This window comes from Sebastes fasciatus, chromosome 20 (genome assembly GCF_043250625.1).
Source record: "Sebastes fasciatus isolate fSebFas1 chromosome 20, fSebFas1.pri, whole genome shotgun sequence".
NCBI lineage: Eukaryota > Metazoa > Chordata > Actinopteri > Perciformes > Sebastidae > Sebastes > Sebastes fasciatus.
Genome location: NC_133814.1, coordinates 6,939,301 through 6,965,610, shown reverse-complemented (window position 1 = coordinate 6,965,610; position 26,310 = coordinate 6,939,301). Strand labels below are relative to the sequence as shown.

The 26,310-nt window shown below is 42.0% G+C and overlaps 1 protein-coding gene across 1 annotated transcript; it reads left to right on the top strand.

Annotated features, from left to right (window-relative positions):
* Nucleotides 1–2,813: 2,813 nt before the first annotated feature.
* Nucleotides 2,814–25,826, top strand: ubald1a (UBA-like domain containing 1a). The gene is made up of 3 exons (XM_074620637.1): nt 2,814–3,125; nt 3,677–3,736; nt 23,442–25,826. The coding sequence occupies exons 1-3, from the start codon at nt 3,018–3,020 to the stop codon at nt 23,763–23,765; spliced, it is 492 nt and encodes a 163-aa protein (XP_074476738.1). The 5' UTR covers nt 2,814–3,017; the 3' UTR covers nt 23,766–25,826.
* Nucleotides 25,827–26,310: the final 484 nt, after the last annotated feature.

Below are 26,310 nucleotides of genomic sequence, written 5' to 3'. Positions count from 1 at the left end.
CATGTTCTGCGAGGTAAAATTACAGTATTTTTCAATGGAGTCTGGTGGCCCTGGCAAGAGAATAGACGGATACAAAGTCTTCAGTTCCCCATCGGAAAGTGCTGTCTGATGGCGAGGTAAACCTGTGAAAATATTCCAAATATAGCAAACACCTAAACAGATTTTTTTTATTTGAGCCTTTCTTTTATGTGGCTAAAATACATTTTGCTGCAGTACATTGCTTTGCTTCCATGCAGTAATTCCTGTCTGCTTCTTCAAACTGGTAGCGTGCCGACAGTCATCTACTGTAGGTAATACACTGACTATGGATAAGTACCTCATACAACCTCTTGCCGAGAGTTAGACGAGAAGATTGAAACTACTTTCATATTTGTGTGGCACAGTAAGTGAAGGCAAGTGCCCATAAATGACACCAAGGGAGCTGTAAGTCACATAGAACTGTAGATTGTTAACCAGCCCAAAGGTCACACTAAAATATAAATATGTATTGTACAAACCTCCAAGTTTATGTTTAATGTAAAAACATGACTTTATTACCATGGATGTCAATGACCCCTAACTTCACCCAGTGTGACAGTAAATGCTGTTTTCCAGGTTCCTCCTTTTACCAGCAGATGTCGCTGTTTCCAATCTTTCCTCCATCCTCTCTCTCTCTCACACACTACAGCTGCTACAAACATGCCATTGATAAAAGAATGTTTACAGTTTAAAGTTACCCACAATGCTGAGCGGTGTGTGTGTTGATATCAGAGGGCTCATTTTACACACAGCCTGCACTAAAACTGCTGCGTTAGAAGCCTAGATATATAATTTACTGACCCTAATCCATCCACAGTAATAAGCCAAGGGGGGTGTATTTAAAAAAAATTACATAATTTCTGTGTAACTCTATTGTATTCTATTGTTCATTCATTGTCTTACTTTGTTTAAAGCTGCAGCGGGTAGAAATGGAGCAAATAGGATTTAAAAAAAGTTATTTTTATAAAACGGTCACTATATCCTGACAGTAGTGCATGAGACAGGTAATCTAAAAAAAAAATCATGTGTCTCTGTGTCCTCCGGTGCTCCTAACGGCATCTGCAAGATTTCACAGACCGGAGGAAAACAACCAATCAGAGCTGAGCTAGAGCCTTGCCGTCTCTGAGCAGCTATCAATCACTCACAAACTCTTATCAAACAGTCAAACTAGGCAGCGCTGATCAAATATGAATCAATATTCTGTTACTGTCTATTTCTTGCCTCAAATGTTTTCAGAAACATCTTGTAGTGTACTGTTTAGCTGTAACATGAGAAAGTTTGTGACCCGGCAGCCATGTTGAGATCAATTCAAGGCCTATGGAAAGGAGGCTGGGTCACGGGCGGACATGGGTCTTGCAGTATGGGGTATGACACATGCGCAGTGTAACTGAAGCTGCGGTCGTGCGTTGCGATTGGCTCAATTTCGGCGAGTGCGGGCGAGATTTTACTGCGCATGTGTTATACCCCCAGAGATATGACGCGTGACCTAGCCTCCTTTCTATAGGCCTTGGATCAGTTGAGGAAATACCAAGCACCGCCCACCAGCCGGAGCACAGCCAATAGCAACGCTCTCTCTCTCTCAAATGACCTGTGATTGGTCAAAGTCTCCCGTCATTTTTTAAAGCCTGAAAACAGAGCCACGAGGAGGTGCAGAAATCTCTCAGAACACTTAAATTTTGCCCAATGACGCCAAAATATTCTGCCTACTGAAGCTTTAAGTGACCACAAATGACTCCATTCTCCTCTCTTTATATCACATACGCTTCTTCTGTCATTAAAAAGAAGAATAAATGGACCTATTTTGTTTAACGATTCCTTATTATATGCTCATTAATTTCAATAAATCACAGTAAGAGGGTGATTAAGTCGTTAATAATATGCGTCATTATGGCCATCTGGATGAAGCCTCTTCTTCATTATAAACCTGTTTCAAACTGCATCACCTATAACATCCGACCTGCCATAGTGTCCTTGAGCAAGATGAAAAAAAAAAACATGCTCGCTTTGTTGTTAACAAAAGGAGATGATGGGGTTCTGTTTTAATTTGCTTCTTTTTTTTTATGCACCTTTGTATTAATTCCCCTATTTATCTACTCTTCTATTAAATTGTTCCTTTTATTTATTGATGACTTATTTTTTATTAACTTTTACATTTATTTATTTATTTTAGTTTTTATTTATTTAAAAAATATTTTAATTAATTTATTCGTTATTAAATTGTATGTATTTATTTATTTATGATGCCGCAGTCTGCACTGATGTGTGCAGATAAGCTGCAGCACTGAGATTGTTTTATGAGAAGAAATGCGCAGAGCAGACACGATACGCTTCTGAATGTTGCATCTCATGACTGTATGACTGTCCCTAATTTAACTCCGAGCGATGTAATTGGCGACGGTGGATTTGTTTACCATATTTGGCAAGATAGTGACACAGCTCGCCTGGGAATTGGACGAGAGCGGCCGTCATTCACAAAACAGTCTGCCTTCTGGAGCTTTTTACAAACAAAGCGGTGGCTCACGGGTAATGTAGTCCAAAACAAACCCTCTCTGAGATCACTCAAGCAGGGTGTTTTCCTTTCTTATGCGGTGATTTAAACATCACACACGGTCCATACTTTAAAATACACTCACTATGATTAAGTTTGTCCGCTTAACGCGTCTGTAAGTGTGAAAATAAAGCCTGTATGAACGGGTTTAACGGAGACCCTCCGCCTTGCAGCATACAAATCCCACCGGCAGTGCTCTCACCTGATTGGCTGCGCTCAGCTGTCAATCACCCTCAATGCTCCTTAAACTAACCGCTCCTACAGTAAATATTTGTGTTTGCTTCAACCGGCTGTAATGGTGGACGACTGAAGGCGAAGAGCAACGGAATACAACTAGAGTGAAAGAAAGAGAAGAGAGAGAAGCAAACACAGTCTGTTTTCAAGAGCACAGCAGAACACAGCACAGCCAGCTGTAGTAGGACACACCGGGCTTTTCTTTTTTAGTCGAAAAATGGATGAACTCAAACATCAAGTCATGATTAACCAGTTCGTCCTGACGGCGGGTTGTGCGGCAGACCAGGCGAAGCAGCTTCTGCAGGCGGCACACTGGCAGTTCGAGGTAAAGAAGAAACACATTGTTGTGGTAGCAGCGTTATAGCAACACGGCTAATGTTTATGTCTGACCCCACCAGTAGTTTCCCACTAGCACTTCTTTTTAGCCTCTTAAAATGCAACACAAAACAAAGCCTTATAGTGTTAGTGTCCGTTTTAGTCGGCCCCACTTCCTAAGCAGAACTTTTGCCGTATTTAAAGTAGATGAATGTGTGTTTTAAACCAGTCAGGGAATACACAGTAAACACGTACAGCTAGCATATCCAATTACTCTAGATTAAATACTATAATCCCACACATGACAGCAGCAGTGTTACAGGCGAGGCCAGCGAGGGCTATTACGCAATAAAGAAGATGACCGTCGTGTTGTAACGACTAGCCTACTAAAGAGTACATCATTGTTTAGTCTGCGGTGGATATAGATTTAGCATTTGTCCTCTGCTGTATTGTTTATGTATCAGAAATAAGCAATATTTAGACGTATTCTTTGCTATTTTTAATGAAAACATTGTCACCAAAAATGTCATTAATTTTCTCTCCCTTGTGTTTTTATTATAGACTGCCCTCAGTGTCTTTTTTCAAGAAACAAATATTCCATATGGCCATCATCATCAAATGGTGAGTGTGAGGAGGAGGAGGAGTGTGCATACATTTTTTTTTATATGTATTGTTCTATTTATGTGATTATAACAAAGCTAACTTGGAGCTAGTACATCTTTAAGGCTGCTGTGTTGTTTTGGGTGGGATGGGGGAGGATAAACAGCCCCTATAGGCCGAGAGGGATGATGTTGTACTAACAATAACAAAGCACATGTCGGCCATGTTGTGAGCTTCCAGAAATAAACACACAGGCAGGCATGCAGCAGCAGCAGCTATATTGAGAGAGAGAGAGAGAGAGAGAGAGAGAGAGGGAGGGAGTGTATGTATGCTTGAAAGAAAGAGGGAGGGAGATGGACAGATGTGGATCTATGCAATTTCTCATTTTTCATTGTATCAATTGCATAAAAGGAAGGAAGGAAGGGCTACCCAGTTTCTGGGTAAAACAGAAAAAAAACAGTCTCCTTCCAGGAAGAGGACAGCTGCCTCTCACAAATAGATCCTGGTGCAGTTGCGTTTGTCTCTGTGTTATTCAGCTGTTTGCCCCCAACAATGCACATATTGGTGATTTTTTTTAGTGGCACACAGAACAGAACAGTGCAGAGTAAACTGGTAGGCGTTAGGGCTGTGCGACACTCTGACACACAGGTTGAACATTATGAAACACTAGCAGTATTTGGGCTTTTAGCAGCAGCCTTTGTTTGCAGCTGCATGCATGGCAGCATCTGGCAACAGCTGCCCTCTGGAAGAGACTGACATTACAGTACGTGTGGGGGGATGTGTTTTGGACGAAACTGTTGATTATTTTTAAGCCAACACACAACCGTTTGTGTGGGAAAGACGGTCACCGAACTGCCTCACATTTTTGCATTGCTAGAGGAGAGATTGGGATAAAAGTAGGGCTGACCCGAATGCTTCAAGGCTTCAGCTGTTGCCATGGTATTCAACCTCCAAATCACTATTCAAATGCTTTGTTTTTTTAATTTAAATTTGTTTTATTATATATATATATATATATACATATATATATATATATATATATATACATATGTGTATATATGTGTATATATGTGTATATATATATATATATATATATATGTGTATATATATATATGTATATATGTGTATATATATATATATATGTGTATATATATATGTATATATGTATATATAAATCCCCAAATAACCCATGAAATAAGGAATATTCCCACAACATTATTCACATCCAACATCAATTATATTAGTTATTCTCAGACAGATATTGCTGTTTGTTGTGTTTAGAGGTGTGTGTGTGTGTGTACAGTAGTGCTGCAGCAGCACGGTCCTGGGCACTGAAACGGTGGAAATGGAGACAGACAGACAGAAGAACATGTCAGCCTGCTGTGCCACACCGTGAAGCGAAGCTTCGAATACCTTTTGAATATTACTCACCGAAGCTTCGAAGTCCAAAAAATGGTATTCGGGACAGCCCTAATCATTTTGAAGCTAACACTCTTTGTGTGTGCATTTGGCTCACAAATTGCTTAACATTTCTGCATTGCTAGAGGGATAAAAGAGGATTTTTTTATTGCACTGTGTGAGAGTGTGTACATTTACAGCTTTGGAGTATAGAGCAATATCGCCAGTCGGCATAGAAACGGCTCACCCTGAGCTGGATCATTTATATAGCAGCTTTATATTATAAGAAAAGAAAGCTAGTCCTTCTTTATCATCTGATCAGTAAATAAGAACATATCTTATTTAGCTGCATGAAATGTCTCACTTTAATTTAGAGAGTAAACAATCTGCCAAGAGCTGTTCTTGTCCGTGTGCCAAATAGGGCTGAGCTTGATTGCCGCAGACACTACTGGATAATGAAAGTCAGGAAGGCAAGGAGCACCTACGTGTGTTTGTGGTGTTATTGTTATATAGACATGCTCTTGCATAATCGCAAGTTCCCTTTTTTTGCATGTGTGCGCGTCTCTGCGTACGTTACACGCATGCATTTGTATTTTGCGCATGGGTGTTTGTGTGTGAGTCACAACAGTACTACAGTAGGGCAGCGTGTCCAACCTTCCTGCAGCAGCTTACCAGGCCACAGTGTTTCGTCGGTTACACACATCTAATCCACTTTGCTCTCTATCTCTCTCTTCCGTTTTAGAGTAAACACGAGCAACCATTAAGTTACATTTTCTGTTGCACATGCAGTTGCGCAATGTTTTGTGTCACAACACCAACTGAACTCATCCTTGAGAGTGCTATTTTGGCTAGAGGCCTCGCCCCAGCCTGAATGTCCCCGACAGATAGCCTGTAGACATGCGGTTCTTGGCAGCGTGGCGAGTCAGGGACGTCATGTGGGTCAGTTAGTTTACGGATACTGTTCAATGAGCCGGCTTTATGCTATTGTTTTTTGAGGCCCAACAATGTGGTGTACCAAATCACTTTCCCATCTAACTTTGGCATCGACTTATCTTGGAAACAAAAGCAGTGTTGTTTAAGAAATACAGTCATCTCTAAACAAAGCTTGTGTGGTGAGGATTTGTCCAACCATGTCAAGTCTGATTTTGTTTACCTGCGCTTTGCTAATGCATCATTTGTCCACTGCATGTCAGAGGTTTATACCCTATATCAAATAGTGAGGTGAGCGAGCCTACTCATCAGTAAAGGTTTGTAATGCTTTGGAGGGCGGAGGATTTAGATAAAGCTCTTGTCATTATTATTTCCTTTTAGTAGCGATCCCAGACCCAGGGGAGTGCCCTGTGCTTTGGCACACGATGTAAAAGAGCTACAATCTCTGCACAGACACGCATTTAAGGCTCTGTTTGTTGTCGTCTATGTGCGTCTGTTTCAGTGAGAGAGGCAGCCACATGATGAACAGATTGGCCATTTACTCTGCGTTTTGAGTGACGCTATCAAAGCATACATCTACTGTGTGGTCCACGATGGACACCGATCCAACCTGCTTTGCGTTTTTTTTTGTGCGGCTACTCCCAGTTTCCTCCTCTGCACACACCCTGCCTTTACTAACACCGTAACCACAAACGCATTCCTACAGGATGCGGCGCTCGCACACATGCCAACCCAAAATGGACCCTTTCACAGCAGAGGGTGCCGGTATAAACTAAAAACACAGCACCCTGTCTTCTTTCTTTTAGTTTACACACTCTCACTCCTCTCTCCTCCCTCCCTCCCTTGCTCGCTGTCTCTTTCTGTTTACAGACGCAAAACATAAGGCTCTAGAATTCAATTAGCTGTTTATGTTTCCTGTTGGAGAATTTTATAATCGCGCCCTGTCCTCGTCATCTTGTTTTAGCATAAATCTCAAAGCAGTTACCACCTCCAGAACAGCATATCGGCATGTTCGATCACACTTTGGAACGTTGTATTTGTGTTGCTTCTGGCTGTTTGATGCTAATCCCGCTTAACACATTTTATGCACATATTCTTGTACCCCCTGCCTTTTTTGTTTTCATACATATTCTAGGAATGTGCCAAACTCATTTTAAAGGTGCTTTATTTGATATCCAGAGCATTAATATAGCATCAAACAACTATTTGCTATGTAAAGATATAGTGGAGTAATGTCTATCAGAGCAGAGAATGAAGTCGCTCTCCCTCTGTGTGTGTTGTAATCAGAGCTGCTTTGTTTACATAGCCCGGCCGTCCGCGCGTACCATTTAAGGCCCAGACACACCAAGCAGACGTCGAAGAACTAGCCGACTGTTGTGTCGCCTCACATCACCATTGTCTTGGCCGACAACTTGCATTTGAACACACCACAGAGCCTACAGCCGACAGCCAGTTAGCACAGATGTTCACACCAGCAAAAAGATGGCCGTGTCGTTGTGAAAATATCCGTGTATTGGAATGATCAAATGAAATGAAGATGAAAAATGTGTGTTTTTCCTCTTGACTTTACTCGTTGGCTTTCTTTCCTCACTTCCGTTTCTCTTCTCGTGCACTTACCCGCTTAAACTGAGCAGCCAATCGGAGTGATTTTTCTCACCAACGAGCTCCGCCGCCAATTCGACATGCTGAATCGGCCAAAATGCCTCAGACTCGGGCAGACTAAAGCCAACAGTACGGGACATACCGCAAAAACTAGGCTGACAGACGCTCACCGACGGCCCCAGAAATCTCCCTGGCTTGGTGTGTCATGTTAGGTCGCTGTTGGCACCGTTAGCTACGAGCCGCCGGCAATAGAAATGCTCCCAATCTCACATTTAGCACCTTTTAAGGCATTTTTTAATTAATGGCCTATGTAAAGTCTGAGCTATTTCTAATACTTGTTAGACAGTCAAAGATGCTCATCCACATTGTCACCACAGAATAACAGTAGAGAAAGGAGTTTGTCGATTGCAAGCAAAACTACCTAAAATGGTTTCCTGTGTGCAAAAAATAGATGCACATGAGCCACTTCGGAAACTATATTGTCATCATGTTTTTTGAATGATCAGGTCATGACAGGGTAACTGTCTGTCTTTTGAGTTGTTCACTATGTAACTCTATGAATTTGGAAGCAAAGACACTTGACACTTATCAACAATATCAGCGTTTCCATGATTAATGTCCCTCCATGTGTGGAGCTCATGCAGCCACAATAAAGTGAATGAATCCTCATGTGACCACAGAGGAGGAAGCAGCCGAAGCTGGATGACTTCCACGGCCGTGTGGAAACATGTGACCCCCATCATGTGACTAAGCAGGGAAACGAGCTAACTAAGCCACAATGCCTGCTTCTTCACATGCGTGTAATTTCCGCCAGAGTTATGGCTATTAAAAAATACAGCGAGGGGCCTCATGTGGCAGCCCCGCAGTAACGTCAGGACTGTGGTGTTATGTGAAAGCATGTTGTCTTTAGTAGGTCAGGGTAATAAAAACTAATCTCCTCGAGAAATATTTCACATTCTTCATGGATCATATCTGCACTCGTGAAGTATATGCACCTCCTGTTCTCCCTCTGATATGCTTTTATATATATAGTTCTTGCTTTAGCCCCTTTTTCTTAGCCCTATAGTCCTATTACACTGTAAAATATTGTCCAAGCACTGTGGATCTGGCTTTCTCCTTTTTATGGCTTAAATTAGCATATTAGCGATTACCTGGTCTACATACTGCAACCCATAGAATCATGAAAAAGAAGCTCCATGATTTGAATGATCACCTTTTTTTATTGTGCTGTAATTGTTGTGCATCACCGGGCGGGTGAGTGAAACGAGGATTTTATGAAGGGCAACGTTCAGTACCAACTGACTGAATAGTATTGGGCACTAAATGCTGTTTCCTGGCAATATAAACAGCCAGTAGGAGAAAGGAGAAGGGTGTGTATGTGTGTGTTTGAGGGGGTGTTTCTGGTAACTACAAACATTCGGTTTTGGTGTTCGGGTGTGGCTTTAAAAAAAGGGATTTTTAGAAATCCTAACTTTTCTCATCCGTGTAACATCTCTCTGAGATTTTGAAGTGTGCGGTGTGCCCATGCAGAAGAGCAGAGGTATAATTACCTTCATAAATCATGATGTGACAACATGGACGACTGTCTGCTCCTGTTTCTGTTTCTCTCTCTCTGTCTCAGCTTCTATCCCTTCATCACCGCACTGCGAGAGATGGAGGAAGGCTGACTGAAGTATATAAAGGATACTTTAATTCTTTCTTAAATAGCAGTGAGGAATCATTGGAAACGGGGTATTTGGCTGGTGCTTTAAGTGAAATAGGCTAATAGCGAGGCAATGCCAGGTATTTGGGTAGAAGATACAATGACACAGTGTTGCTTTGTGTCTCTGCCACAGAAGAAACAAGGTGCTCTCTGTCCCGCTGCAGACATTGCTTACAGAAACTTATTAAGTGCAGAATGAGGTGAAATCCAGTTTCTCCCATTGTATATTTAAGTCTGATTTCATGAGTGTAAAATGTGTCTCAAATTTAGACCTCTGGGGATTGAGCCATTTTTTCCTATTACTGGGGCCTCGACTCTCTTTTAATATATAAACGCGTGTATAAATGCAGTACTGTAAAGGCCTATGCACAGCAAGTTTATATTTTTCGTCTGAAATTGTCGCGCCTTTAAAAATAAATACAACTTCCTGTTGTATCAATCACGTTTACAGGCCGACTCCTTTTGTCCGTCATTAAAGTTTTCGGAACCGGTTCCATTTCTGTGTTTTTTTCGCCACTCGGAGCCACCGTCCGTGCAAATGTCATCATCAAAAAAGGCATTATAATCACTTTACGATTTAGAAAAGTAAATAAAAGAATATTGTGGAATGTGGAATTTAAAGATATGTTGTGGCAGGTGATTGCAGAACAGTTTGGAATCAGGGATGGTTTCAAAACAAAGGATGTAGGAAAGATTAAACAGTAGTGATTGTGCTCTAGGGAGCTAAACGATTCATGCTAATGTCATTCATTCATTAGCCCCATTTGGGACTAGTGCTATCCATTGCAACCACGTAATTAATTCAGTTTTGTCTTGTATTTGGAAACAAATAGAATAATAAAACTAGGGCTGTCAAAGTTAACGCGATAATAACGCAAATTTGTTTTAAAGCCACTAAATTCTTTAAGGCATTAACGCAACTTGCGATTTTAAGGTTTCAGCAGGCTCGGTTTTAAAGCTAAAGTGATGATACTGGCATCATGTGAAACTAGAAAACATAAAAATAACTCCGTTGCTTGGATGGATTATAAACGGTGGCTCATTGTAACGGCTGAACCGTGCGCCGCAGGACAGTTTTTAAAGTAAGTTGCTACGTACATCCGTTACAGAGATATTATTAAAAGTATGGAGTAAGTGTTTTTGCAATCGCGGCCGACTGATGCGACCCCAGAGGGTTAATCATGTCTAGATCTGTTGATGTTGTTAATGAATGTGCCTCGATATGTATGTGAGTGTGGTTGTCTGTGCCCGTGTGTCGTACAGCCATGCCAAGCAGCTAGCCACATCTGAAGAGGCTTGGCCTGCGCGCTGCATGTTCCAGCATGTTGCCCTGCATGTTTCCAGGAGCACGGCTTCCCAGAACCCTAACCACACACACACACACACACAAAGGCGTGAGCGCACACGCACAGAGACACACACACACACACAGGAACTTTGGCTCAAGGGACTCTGGGAATGGGAATCCATTTGGGATGACTGCGAGGACCAGATGTGTTTATGAGCATTGGAGTTAGATTGAGTTTCACACTGATTCTTGGAGTCACTGAGTGTACACACACACACACACACACACATAGACACACACACATAGACACACACACTCACACATAGACACACACACACAGGGGTTAGGCTTATGGCGCAGGAAAGACAAGCAGCACATGGGAACCTTGTCACATTGTGTCTCCCTGGCCTGTTTTCTCAGATTAGCTGTAGCACTAGCCTCAGCTCATCTTACGACCTAGACCTAGGCTGTAGTACACACATACTAACATACTATTTATACTAAATATGACGTAACATTGAGTATGTAGTGTGTTCACACTGCATAGTATGTGGATTTTGTGTACACAAGAAATGCACGGATGTATACTACTTTCGCAAGAATTTCTGCGGCGTGAGCTTACTGCACATTCTCAATTGCCCCACAATGCATTGCGTCTGGGTGCTTTGAGACCAGCTGTCAGTCCTGTGAGATTTTGAGCCAGGCTAAACGCTGTTAATACTTCACTTTATTAAGGCTGCAACTAATGATTATTTTTCTCGATTAATCGATTAGTTGTTTGGTCTATAAAATGTCTGAAAATGGGGGGGGGGGAATGTCGATTAGTGTTTCCCAAAGCCCAAGATGACGTCCTCAGTTGTCTTGTTTTGTCCACAACTTAAAGATATTCAGTTTCCTGTCATAGAGGAGTAAACAAACCAGAAAATATTCACATTTAAGAAGCTGGAATCAGAGAATTTTGACCTTTTTTCTTCTTAAAAAATTACTCAAATAGGGATGCACCGATACCGAATCGGATATCGGGCTGATACTGACTCATAGCTGGATCGGGTATCGGTGACTGGGGCCGATCTATTAAATTCAATTCTATGTTTATATACATTATATTCTGGAATTTTAATTCCTGTTGACCAATATGTTGCTGCATTAAAAGGTTTACACCTGACTTGTAATTCCTGTTTGTTTTGATTTATTTTTTTGCCATATTGTAGGTGTATGATTTATTATTTTAATGATAAATAACAATTCACCAAATTTATATCTATATATTTATTTGTTACATTTTGTTTTAGTTAGGAAATCAATGTTTAAGTCGAGCCTGATGTTGCCTTACACATAAAAGAATGATCCCAGTCACTTCCACACAGTAAAGCATATACAGCCTATTAATTATACACTGTTATCCAATCGGTAATTTGCGATGTTTTCGGAGATGTGACGCAGCCGCTGGCGTGGTGTCTTGAGGCCGGCCCGGTGTTTGCTTGAGCCTACTTCAGTGTGAGCAGTCTGCTGGTTAATCATACTTAATCTTTTATTTAGTTGGAAGTGTGCAATACGTTGGAACACAGTCGAAACGCCGTCACCGTCCTCAGCCTTGTCCATCCCTTTCCCGCTTGCCTGACTCACATTCATGACCCTTGACTCATCGCCAAGTCCCCGTTTCATCTGTCTTTCTCTTAGCTCTGCTCTTCAATTCCTACATCAGATCTCGAAATTGTTGATGAGTTTTCAAATAAAATTCTTATGTGATGGTGTTCAGTGGTTCAGATTGAAACTTGAAGCTTACACTGATTATAAAACCTAATATATGGGTTGCATGGGAGGTGAAATAAACAAAACTTGATCTACGGCACAGATATCTTTTGGCAAGCTGAACCCGAGTGTTTGCATCGTAATCGTGTTTTGTTCTCCCTTACGATGACCTTTGGCCTAGTAGTTTCTGTTGCCAGACTGTTACCAGTCGACAGGCCAAACTCCTTTTTCTAGATACGAGTGGGCAACTGAACACCTATTGTTAGCCTGTTAGCCATTGTTATGAGCAGTGCAGTGCGTGCAGTTGGTCAAAACACAACACATGCAGCCCCAGTTCTCCTATCTTCTGTCTGGTGTTGCTTTCTTTTTCTTTCCGTTTCTGTTCTTTCTTCTTGCCGTTGCTCCTATCTTTCTTTGTTTTTCATTCTCCTTCCTCTATTATACAGTGTGATAATACACTTGAAAACAGAGCACAGCCTGGCTAATGATCAACTGAGTCCCTCGTGAGCACAAATCCAACCATGTCCCTGTGTGTGTATATAATATTAACTCACACACAGACCTACACAGACTCGGGGCTCAGCTGCTGGAAAGCTGGGTGAGGTCTCGGAAGGAGCGAGGGGTCATGGGTGAGGAAGGGAGGGGACGGTCACTTGAAACGTTCAGCAGCACCTGTCAACCTCCTTTATTTAGTTTGGAAAAGAAACATCTAGTTCTGACAGTCCCATTAAAAAACCTGACTGTCACCTCCTGTTGGTGAGCCATGTGACGGGATAATAAAAACAGACACAGAGAGCTGCTCGTCTGGTTTAGATACGATGCGATTGTGTTGATTTGGTGAAACTGGCTAGTGCCAAACCTCCACTGATCTACTGATGTGTAAAGGAATGGCAGGTTTCCATGCAAGGCTTGGAGAGGATGTTGGCAAACAGATAGATGAAGGTCCTGTCAGCATATTAAGCTAGCAGTTGTTTTGTTTGTTTACGCTTTGTATTTTCATTTGTTGTCGTGAGAAAAGTTAATGCTCACTTTAGTCCAAATGGTTAAATCATCTCCTGAAATGAGCCGCTCACATCATTGAGATCCAACTGCAAAGATGCTGCTCCAAAACAAAAAAAGCAGCGCTAGGCTACATACGCACCAAATGAACACTCCCTGTTTAAACATTTATCAGGCAGGCAGAATCATGTGCAGTTAAATCCAACAATGGTTTATTCAGCCTGCCTTCTCTCCTTTTATTCCATCCTTTCCCTCTGGCTCCTGTTTTCTCCACTTTTTTTTTACTCTTTTTCTTCTATTAACATTAATCTGTCGCACCCTTCCATTTAGCCCTCATTTCCACAGTCCTCAGTTACCATTACATCGATGACTGTACAGCAACAGTAGGATCAAACGGCGGTCACATCTACACGGTGCCTGTTGTGCGACCCCATAAAAGGAAAAGTTTATTTTGCTGCATCTTTGTTTGTGGTTTATTGAGGTTTTCATTGCCAGTTTACAAGTAAATCAGGCCTTGAATGCCAGTAATTGAATGCCACGCAGACTCACTACTCACTAGTTGCTTGTTTATTGGACAGGGTCTCAGTAAACTGTCATCTGTTGAGGTTACATATTTGGGAAGCATGTTGTCAAAACATTTAATTCCAGTTCTCGTAATCTTGGCTAAACGTGATGGACTCGTCCGTACTCTCTGCCAGTATTTTTGACATATTGAGGAGGCATTTCATATCATCGGGAGGCCAAGTTTAACGTCCATTTGTCTTGTTAATCTAGGCTTGGCCAACATTCATCCTCTTTTGCCCATAAAACATTGCTCTTTGGGTTTCCAGTCAGTTGTCAGGTCTAAAGCCGTGTTTCCACTGCATGGTACGGCTCTGCTCGACTCGACTTGACTCACTTTTGGTACCAACTCCTTTTCGCAATGCCTTGTTTCCACTGCAGATAGTTCCCCCTCAGTGTAGACGGGATTCTCAGCTGATCGCTGTAGCGACGGCATGTGAAACTGCCATGACATCATCTTCAACGGGACACTCGCTGAATACTTTCAACGGCAACCAAACGGAGGATCTGAACGTCGTCAATTGTACGCCGTAGTTTAACGAGATGCCATTTGTTTTAAATCTGGGCCGATAAATACAAAATTGCAGTCGCCATTGACGATAGCTATTGACCTGCATTGTTTTAACTCCACCTTCTAGTATCGACTCAGCTCTCTTTGAACCTCGACCGAGGTGCTACCGAGAGTGGAGGGGTTCTATTGGTACAACTTTTGCTCATGGAAACGTGAAAAAAAACAACATTCTAATGTGTAACAAACTGAACTGAACTGCTCGTTGGAAACGTGCCAAATCATACTGTATTCTGGCACTCTTTCGAAGTGGACAGAGACCTGCATTGTCAGTGTTGCCAGGTTTGAGTGGCATTGTTCTCACATGCCCAAACAAACCAAACAAAAGGCGTGAATATATAAAGATGCATGACGTGAGTGCACCCAAGACTAGCCCAGACCTGATGCTGGTGAAACCTCAGCATCCTCCCACACAACCAGCACTTACCAACTAGTTAAAAGAGGTGCAGTCAACCACTTCTATCTCCTGTCCATATCTTACTCTTTTTTCTCAACCTTTTCTTTTTCAGTATTGCACAGCTTTACACCCCTGAGCTGCCCATTAATAGTCACAGTTACGGTGGAACAGTCGGATGAAGTGCCTTTTTGACTTTGTTTAGTGTTATGAGGTTTATATCCAATAACTTTGCTAGAAGACAAACAGTGAGACCATCAATGTTGTGTAAAATGCTCCCAGAGTTGAGGTTTATCTCGTCGTTGTGTAGCCAAGGAGAGCAATGCACTTGATATAACTCCAGGTTATCCTACACATTTGTCTCTAATAGGAAAATAAAAAGTTTGCATCAGCATAGACGGCAAACATAATACAGATTTCCTCAAACCATACATTGCCTTGGGGTTCACCAGATGACCAAATAAAGATTTTGACGTGGCGTGCCACAGCAGCCGAGCCATCAATGCAGACACCTCGTCTTGTTTTTGCAGTTGTCTACCATGTGTTGTTTTGCAAGTTGACAGGCTGTAGTGAGGAAACATTTTCTGACAGTCACACTGACCAGTCACCATCAGCAAGTGTTATTTTTGTATAGTCCCTGAACTCCAGATATAAAATTTCATAATGTTCTTATCTTAAAAAATTTGGGAACTGGCTTATAACAAGTCCACACATTGATGCACACACAACTTCATTTGTTTTTGGTGTAAGACTTCCAGCTATAAAGCAGTATATACTGCCGACAGTCAGTTTCTCCAGATACTACATGTATACGTTATACTGAAAAAGCAAGTTAGGCGCTGCGTGCGTCACCGTGATTCTCGTGTCTCACAGATCTCTCAGCACAGTTTGCTGCGAGCGCTGACTTCCAGCGTGTGAAGCCACAGACCGGAGGGAGAGGGAGACGGAGTGGGAAGTGAGAGAAAGATGGATAAGGGAGAGAAAACAGACATGTTCTAGGTTCATACTGCAGAGGGAATGATGGAGAGAAAGTAGTTTGGTTTCCATCACAAGTATTGCAAATTGTGATGAATAGAACTAATAATCCTGAATATGTACAGCAATATCCGATCAAACTTGCTCAATCTTCAAAAAACAAGTCAAGCAAAGAGACAAATTTAAGTATTGATGTAAGTTTGTGAGCTAAAGTTGTTCCGATTTGGGTCAAATTATTGATTTCTTAAGTAGGTAGCTGTGTAATAAGCGGGATAATGTACAGATAGCGGGTCATTGTTGTGAAATAAACCCCAACAGGGTGTAAGACAGCTGCATGGCCCTGTTGGGGTTTATTTCACAACAATGACCGGCTCACGGTACATTATCCCTTACATAATAATAATAATAACTATATATATATACATGTGTGTGTATATATATATATATATATATATATATATGTATATATGTATGTATATATATATATATATATATATGTGTATATATATATATATATATATATATATATGTATATATATATATGTATATGTATATATATATATATATGTATATATATATATACATACATGTGTGTATATATATATATATATATACATGTGTATATATATATATATATATATATTATCACGATGGTGTCGCTATCGGGGGGAAAAAATGGTATCGGAACATCTCTAGTTTGAGCAGATTTGGCTTTTGGACATTGTGAAATATTAATAAATTACAACAATAATATAAAAATGTCCAACATTAGCTGGAACTTGACAGCAATAACTTGCTCAGTATTACTCGAATTTCACATTTTTGGTCAATAAGGAAGTCTGTTTAATTGCATTAATCTAGTTAATGGAAACAAGCAGATCACTTTTCATTTATTGCAAAATTTGTCTTAGAATTCCTGTGACAGCTGGACGGAAACATCCCGAGAGACTGAAGTGAGATGAATGTGAGTGTGTGTGTGTGTGTGTGTGTGTGTGTGTCGTGGGGTAGAAGAAGCACTGAGGTAAACGTTACACTGGGGGAGATCAGCTGGGGTCACGAAACGTAATTGGACCCTCTGCAAAAGTACGCAAGAGGATAGAAAGCTTCACTTTTCACCCCGGTGCACACATACACACTTGATATTTCTGAGGAATGTGGTCGGTTAGACTGGAAATAACTCCGGCTCATCTGTGTTTGTGGACAAACACACACACGTATGTACACAAACGGAGGAGTGTTTAAGGTTGGTGGAGCCTGACCGCAGGCCCGGGCCAGGCATGTTTAGAGTGGTCGCTGCCTGTCGGCCTCGCGGTCTTCACGCTGGGCTCGGCAAACAGACTTGGAAGTGAGGGCGGGCAGGGCCGGGCCGCTGCGACCACAGAGCCCCGTCCCATCAACAGGAGAAGATCTGTGCTGCGTCCTCATAACAACAGTCGCCATGACAACCCCTCTCTGTTGGCTCTGTTTTGCACACAAACTCAAGCTCTCGCTGTCTGTTATTCCCCCCCCCCGTCTCTCCATCTGTATATCTAGAATAAATGGCTAGACCTCCCTGCTGTAACACACTTTCTGTTGTATGTGCTGCTGCATGCACTCGCACAGTCTGTCATACAGTATACTCAACAACAGCAGCTTCTAACATCTGCTTGTGTTTCCCGAACATACAGTTTTGGCTTTCTCAACAGCAGCAACATGGCAGTGAATTTCTGCGCTGCTCTGAGTGGGAGTCAATCTTTTCATCTTTTTATTTTTCATACTTTAGCATACTAGTTTACAAAGCCCACAGACAGCCATTTGTCTGAGTTAACTGAGCTGACTGTTCTCATATTAACACTCGAAACTGTTTTGGAGACGATTTAACGATGTCACCGTAACGTCAATTTGAAAACAAGTTTACCTTACCCAACCTGTCTCTTTAAAGGGATGGGTCAGGTATTTTGAAGTGGGGTTGAATGAGGTGCTTATCCATAGTCGGTGTAAACAATGGCGTCAACGCGGTATTATATTATTAATACATAATTAATAAATAATTACCAACGTTGACAGCCCAAATATAAATATATAAAACCAGTTTATGTTTTTATCTTACCGAACAACAAAGTGTTACTTAGTTCCCAGTAAAAAGAAAAATTTTGATTTAGTATTTAGCCCACAGCTTAAACAAATTCTCTTAAAAGACACATATTTTTATTATAAAAAGAAAGCCTCACCAAACTAACAGTTTTACAACAATGTGCAGATGTCTTTTGACCATCATCCAGTGATTTATTAATCCCAAATAAATATCCTTCTTGGCCATGAACCTGCCTTCTTCCACATCCCATATCGCTGGTATGTGTGTGACGCAACTGCAGACCCTCTGTAGACCCTCTTAACGTCAACATTGTGTGTGTGTATGTACATGGTAGTGATTTTCTCAAATGAAACATTAACCCTCTCGCTGCGGCTCACGTGCCCGTCAGTTGTCCAACAGCCAATTGGATTTGAGCTTCAGTCTGCACGCACCGGTCTCGGCAGCTCTTGCAGTATTTTGCCTCAGTGCAGCGAGAGTTAATCTGCCACTAGGCTGCTTAATACGCACAAAGGGAAAACACAGTAACCTGCTTCCTCAGTATGCTGCACCAGGGTTTAATCTCTGTGTAGGAAACCATGTGGAGGTTTTACCTCTAGTGCTGCTTTCTGTGCTTTGACAAAACACAGGTCATGTGCTTTAATACTGTACGCTTGAAACATAAAAACAACAGATGTAATACATATCACATATTTGTGTCTCATTTGTTTGGGAGTGGAAAAAGGTGTTTCTTTCTATCTATGTGGACAAATCTGGGGTCCGTTGAAGCTTTTATCAGTGAGAAAGTGTCTGTTAAGCAGTCCAATCCAAACTCAGACAGCTGCTCTGTCTTTGGGCCAGATTCTCTTCCCTCTGGGTCGATACCGTCTGCGTCTCTGACTCTGTCCAAGGTCCCCTGCAAAGACAAGACACACACTCGCATGCCGACACTCAGAGGTGTGTTTTTTAGTGAGTGGAGGAGTGTGAGGTGGGCAGTTGTGAGACAGAAACATGGTGTTTTAAGTCGCTTTTGTCGTCAGCCTCCCTCTCCCATCCTTCCTTTTTAGGCTGCTGTTAAATATGACGCAAAAGCCAAAATGTACAAGTGAAAGGTACAGTCTCTCAGCAGACTGCAGGTGTGTATTTATACCTGCTCATCTGTGTATGAGTTTATAGATGAGTAAGTCCGATGTAAAGGTCTCAGTGGACAACTTGAAAGGTCATGTGTCAGCATTTTCCATTCCTGGCCAGTAAGCAAGGAGGCAGGAGTCCTCGGCTATTGTTTTCCTACCTGAGCACCAGTCACACGGATCCTTAACTGATCACGAGTTTTAAGAAACCCAACCAGCCGCTTCCACCGCCGCTCGCCAAGAACAGGAAGGATCACAGAGGTCACTTCAGCATTCCAGGGTGTCTCTTTACCGCAGGAAGCAGCCTCAGAGACATGAGCCAGCGTTTCCTGTCAGGAGTGCGCAGTGGACACACTCACCTTTCATAACAACGTGCCACTCCGAGGACCTCTAACTCGGCCCGGCCCTGGCCGCGCCTGGCTCCACGCTGTGTATTCGCAGGACTAACCTGCAAGCCGCAGCACTTTTAGGGGGTAAAGTGGTCCAATTACAGCCCCCAAGGGAGGAATGGTGTTCCTGTCACGCTGTTGTTATTCTGAAGGCTGCTTCTTGTGCGCTAAGGCTGCGTGTCACAATCTGAGCATCCTGGGTGATGGAGCCAAGGGTAGATTATGCTGCATTTCCACCGCATGGTGCGGTACGCCTCCACTCAACTTGATTCGCTCTTTTTTGATTTTCCATCAGCAAAAGTTCTGGATAGTACCTGGTACTTTTTTCGGTACCACAGCCGATACTAAAAGGTGGAGTTAAAACACTGCAGACTACTGATTGGTTGGAGAGAATCGTCACTTGAGTGACACGAGACATCCTGTCCAAACTAAGGGTGTAAGAAAATATACGCAACATTATGTTTATGTTGATACTGTATCGATTCTCAAAAACACTATCGATTTTAAATTAAGTTTCCATTCTTTTTACTGTGACAATTTTCCTAAAATTCTACTTTCAAAAATCGCAATATATTGCCTCGCTTACAGTATCACAATATATTGAATCGTAACCCCTGTATCATCATACGTATTGTATTGCCAGATTCTTGCCAATACACAGCCCTAGTACAAATCTGCCATTTTTAAATAGCCAAGCTACCGTCAATAGCGACCGCAATTTTTTTTCTATTCACTCGACCCAGATTTTTTAAAATTGGCAGCTCGCAAAACTACCCCGTACACTACGTCGTACAATTGACAAAATGCAGACGTTCCTCTGTTTGGTTGCAGATGAAAGGATTCAGCGAGTGTCACGGCAGAGTCACGGTGCTTCTCTATAGAGAGCTGAAATTCCGCCCCTTCCAATGGACCCCATGGGACCTTATTTCGGAAAAAAATATGAAGGCCAGAGACAGATATTTTCTGATACCGTTTGAATTGCGCCATGAATCACACATGATGTTTGTCAATTTAAAACATAATTTTGCAAGTCAAGAAAGTTTTGTGTGAAACCGCTCAGTGAACTACATCTCTCGTCTCGCAAAATAAACATCACCAACACTAGCTAGCTAGCTATGTTCCACGCACCAATGAAACGTTATCTTACCTGATGTGTTTTATCCGTCGACTAGTGTTTTTTTCATCACCCGGGAAGCGAAAGAACGATCAAGACCGTTGCTGGTGTGAGTACATCTCAGTACGAAACACACCGGCATCGTAGCTCCGGAGAGAGAGACGTCACTTACTCGACTTTTGGGTGTGTCGTCTTTCTAATTACGTATTTTCACAGTCTTACAACAAATTGCAACTTTCTTGGCTTGCAAAATGATGTCTTAAATTGACAAACAATCATATGTGCGATTCATGGCGCAATTCATTTGCCTCTCGCCGTTGACTACCGTTCATATTTTTCCCGAAATAAGGTCCCATGGTGGTCGCCTCTATAGCCAGCTGAGAATCTCTCCTACACTGAGGGGGTACTATCCACAGTGGGAAAAAAAACTAGAGAAAAGGACCCGTTACCAGAAGTGAGTGGAGTTGAGCCAAGCTATGCCGTGGAGACGAGGCATTAGATACCGAGGGTCAGCCTGAGTTCTTCTGGTTGTCAGTAAGGGAAATGTTGTTTTCCATCTTTTTCCCAACATTTTTGGTCCAATACTCATGTGTGACTGCAGCTGCTGTTCCCCATAGTTGATTCATTGAGTGTATGACTCCCAATTCCAGAAAATGCCCCCCTGTAGGGTTTGAGCATGCAGACTGCACAATAGATGGTTAATTAAGTTGATTGAATTCGAATGCGAGCTCAGATTCTGTCATGCCAGTTGTACTTGAATCATAAGTAAATTTCATCTTGTATAATCCTGGGAGTTGCCAAGCTGTTTTCTTCCATTGTTGTGGCTTGGTGATTTAGGGTTATTTTGCCGTGTAGGTGCCTGCCCCGTCGGCCTCCCAGCCCAGGCAATTATTTTTAGATGACAAGCCTCCTGGTTAAAACACGGCTCCACCTCTGCTTCCCTATGGAATACAGTAGGTTGTTGTTTTCCTGGTCACAAATGGACGGGGACACAGAAGAGGAAGCAGGCCACGGAGCAGTGTGTGAGAAGCCGTGTTAGTGAGGATGAGGATGAAGGCTTTACTATTTCTGAGCAACCAAACATGTTGTTCACATGGTCTGTTAGCTGCAAGCTGGTAGGTCGAGTGTTGTTTTTGGCACTCGGGTGTATTGTGTGTGTGTGCGCTCGGGGTGCGCCACTAAAGGAACTCCTGGCAGCAGAACAATAACAGCGTTGGCACAAAGGAGGGTCGGAGCAGGTTAGAGCACAGGGGATATGTTCAGGCCAAGGAGACTTGGTGTGTGTGTGTGTTTATATGTCCACAAAGTTTATCTATTCTGCTAAATCAAGTCGGACGCCATATTACAGTTGGAACAGGAAGTGGTTGTAAACAAAGGACTGTAATGTCATCATCAGGACCCTCTGGGGAAGCAAAGGGATTCCCCTAAATTCCCCTTCAGTTATTCAAAACAGTTTGCTTCCTTTTAAAGCGATATCCGCTTTCGAACTGCTTGAAACAACCTTTTGTGCCAATGATGTACATTACTGAAGTAACAGTGTTTGTTGGTGTTTGCCCAGTTTTCTTGAAGATAAACTGGCCAGTGTAGACAGAAGAACATGATTTTTTACACTACAGAAGCATTGGAGTTTGATCAACCAGGTTTTGGTGTTATTCTTTTGTTATAAAAAAGCAAAAAAGGATCTTTATAGCCCACTTTATAGTGAAAGTCAACAGATCTATTGGAAGAAATCCATTATAGAAGATGAAAATTTACCAATTTCTCCACTGATATTATCAGTAAAACAGAATGTGGTGCAGCAACAAGACAAGTTGCATTTTGTTCTGTTATTCTCCACTATAGTCCACTATGACCCACAGCTGAAAGCAGCCAGTTCATTACATGTCAGCTGTGAAAATCATTCTCCTAACTAACAATTATTTTCATTATTGATTAATCTGCTGAATATTTTCCGACATTATGTTGATCTAGGGGTGTCACGAGAGCCGATACTTTAAAAATTCGGAAAACATGACGATACGTTTTCTACCCTACCACCGGTACCGTCAGGGCACGTGATGGCGTTCTGTTGTCCCGGGGACGATAAAAAATGAGTTTGGGACGCAGTAAAACTCATTATCAACGCGTCCAGGGGTCGCACCCTGTTTTTTCCTGTTAACGCAACATTGTGAACAACAAATGTGTGTTGAAATCAGCAGGACGAGAGCTAGTTAACGTTAGCTGTTAGCTCCGTGCAGGACTGTGCTGCTTACCGGCTGCTAACAGCTAACGTTAACTAGCTCCCTTCTTGCTGATTTCAACACAGGAGGTGCCATTGATTTACATTATGATGCGCGCAGGCTCTACTCAGTAAAATGAGCATTGGGTGATGGTAAATTCTAACTGTTGTCATGAAATGTAGTCTTGTAAAATTAAGTTTTTGCAAACGGTAACAAAGGAGTGGATGTTGAAGAGCATGGGAGTTATTGTTTTACTTTGCGTTTTTTTTACCGTGGTATCGAATTAGTATGGAGAATCATGGTATTTCACTGTAATTGGAATCGACTACTACATTTCTGGTATCGTGACATCCCTTTATCGATCAAACGGTTAATGACCGTTTAACGACCCACAGTCAAAAACCCCAAAAGATTCAACTTATTATAGATGACCAAGAAAACTAACCAGTATTTAAATTTGAGGAGCTGGAACCACTGATTTTTTTTTGTTTTGTTTGAAAGATGATTGATAATCATAATAGATACATTTTCTGTTGATCAACTAATTGATAAATGGACTAATCTTTTGAGCTCTCCTTACATCAGAAGTTGTTGGCATGTTATTGGAAAGAAATAGGACATGCATTAATCATTCTGTCTGCCTTCTCCTTCTCAGATGTGCACCCCAGCCAACACACCAGCGACGCCCCCCAACTTCCCGGACGCGTTGACCATGTTCTCCAGGCTGAAGGCGTCCGAGAGCTTCAGCAGCAGCGGCGGCAGTCCCATTGCCGCCATGGCCATGGCCACCTCACCCCCGCCCCCCCAGGTCGGAGGCTGGGGGGTCTCACCAAACATACCTAATGTGCCGCAACCTCCACATGGACTCTGGACTCAGGGGCAACCCCCCACGCAGCCCTGCCCCGCCTGGCCCACGGGCGTGAACCCTCACGCAGGCGCCGAGCAGAAGGCTAGTGTAGCGATGGAGGCTGAGAGATGAAGGGCAGCACGGGACTGAGAAGCCCCCCTTTTCCGCCCCAGGGAGGGAGGGAGACGGGGGGTAAATGCAGGGGAGGGTGGGAGATGATAATGGGTAGAAATGGTCTTTTTCCCCAAAAGACGGATGGAGATGGAGACGGATACTACGCAAACCAAGAAAAACTCAACGTGGACAATTTAAGAAGAGGAGAAAACCAATGCAAATGTCAATACAAAAATAGAAAAGAAAAAAAAAGATACGCACACACATAGTAATAAGAGAGCAACTGAAATCTTTTGTTAGTTTTTTCCTAAGTAAATGCATAGATAAGAGAAATATTATTGAACTAAAAAAAAAAAGAAATTTTTAAAAAATTGTCACGCCCAAGGATTCTATGTGATGTTCAAGGACTTTCAAGGCAGCAAACTTAATTTTCTGTTTTCTTTTTTTGTTTAGTTTTTTCTTTTTTTTCATCTTTTCAGCCAGTGTTTTTTTTAGCAACTGGTGTTTCTGTGTTTCTGCAACTCTGTGCTGCATGAGGAGAGAGGAACTTGCAAATGCAGTGTTTGAGATTGACTCAAAAATCTACACGCACTTGAGTGTGAGTGTGTACGCATGTGAGCGGGTGGTCAGTTTGTAATCAAAAATGTACACACACACATATATATATATATAAATATATATATATTCACACACACACACATACACACACTTTAGCGTTTAGAGGAAACACCTCCATACTGTCATCCCCATCGTCAAAGGTGGGACTTTTCTTACCTCACCTGGTGGTCACCTGACTTCTTTCAGCCAATCAGGGATTCTTCTTAAAAACCAACCGTTGCCGCCGCAGGACATGTTTTTAAAGTTTTTTTCTTAAAAGGCAGCCGCTCTGGTTTCTGCTAACTGATCCTCGCTGCGATGGCTTTTTTTCCTGACACCGTTTTAAAACCTGGACTCAGAAACAAACAAACTGTCCACTGTATACATTTTCTGGAGATTTGGGTTATTACAAGAAAAAAAAAAAAGAAATCATGGTTTAATATAATATTGTTTATAATGCTAATGTTTTTTTGTTGAAAAGGTTAAGGGGAGGTGGCTTTGAAAATGGGTGGGACTACAGGTTGATTTATTTTTTTTTTTTTTCTGAAAGAGTGAATCAAACGCAGCTAAAAATGGCTACAGATCTAAAAGAGGACAAACAAAAAAGAAAACACGACTACTCCATCTTTGTAAACAGAATTGCCACTTTGCATGATGTGTTCATAACGTGTAACATCTTTTGTAGCAAACATACATGAGGTCGAGACATGATTATGGGATGGGGAGGGGGGGTGGAGTTAAAGATGAGGGTGGGGGTGGTGGGTCTCATCCCCAACGCTAATAGAGATGTAATAGATGAGCGTTTCTCCACAAAGAGTCAAATCAGCAGCGTCTAAAAGGCAAAATTGGACTTGTTGGATATGAGAAACAAAAGAAGAAAATGGGTGTGGGGCAGCTTTGGGAAGCCCACCACCAACTATTTGGGGACACTACGGACTACTTTCAGATATAAAGTATATTATATACCCTCAGAGGGGTTTTTACAACATTTAGGTCTCTAGTGTCGACCGGTCCCTGGTCCAGTGATACCGCTGAGGGACAATTCAGGGATGACCCTGATGTACGGCAATATTTTAAATACAGGGTCTGCCCCTTTTTTAAGTTTCTCCTATTTGGATTATTTTTTCATTCGATATACAAGAAAAGAGATATTTTAAATAGCTGAGGGTCTTTTTTTTTTCTTTTTTTTTTTTTAAAGGAAAAAGAAATGGGAAGTTATGGATATAATAATGAATAAATAAGCGACTTCCTTTTTTTAAATTATTATTTAGACTAAACTAATGTTTGAGTTCATCCTTTCCCATGCTTCATACTTTATTTGGTTAAATCAGAGCGTTTCTGGGTGGGCCTGTTCCTAAATGGTTTCTCATGTATGTTTCCCCACTTGTATGACTGTATGAGACCATTCCCACAATATTTGTGGACTACCTGATAATTAACTTATCATTTTTTGTGAACCTAAATAAATATTGTATGTCAACCTAATCGGCATTGGTTTACTGCAGTGTGTTAAATAATGACAGTGGGGAGATGGATGCATCATAATCTCACGCTTGGCTACCTCTCAGCCAGGCGGATTTAATACAGTCACCCAGCCAGACTACAAAGTCATGTTCTACAAACCCCTCTGTCTCCCTGTGTCGGAGAACTAAGAAGTCTGTCTGATGTTTTTGGAGCAGGGAGTGCCGGAGATGAAAGCCGAAATGGAGGAGAAGAGAGCGAAAAGCTTTTTGAAAGAGTGAGTTTGGCTCTGTGGCCGTTGCTATCTTCACCTCCCTGAAACCACTCCACTCTTCAGATGTAAACACAAACAAACTCCAGCTGTCTACGTGCACAAAATTGGCATGCATAAACACCCGCCCCACACATGCCGGCGGTGTAATGGTGGTGGTTGTAATGATGGTGGTGATTAAGGAAGGGTCACAGAGTTCTCCATGTCCTCCGCTCACCTCCTGGCTTCTGCCGC

Coding starts and splice junctions, on each gene's coding strand:
- ubald1a (XM_074620637.1), top strand. CDS start 3,018: ATGGATGAACTCAAACATCAAGTCATGATTAACCAGTTCGTCCTGACG. Junction 3,126..3,676: donor CGGCACACTGGCAGTTCGAG/GTAAAGAAGAAA, acceptor TTTTTATTATAG/ACTGCCCTCAGTGTCTTTTT. Junction 3,737..23,441: donor ATGGCCATCATCATCAAATG/GTGAGTGTGAGG, acceptor TCTCCTTCTCAG/ATGTGCACCCCAGCCAACAC.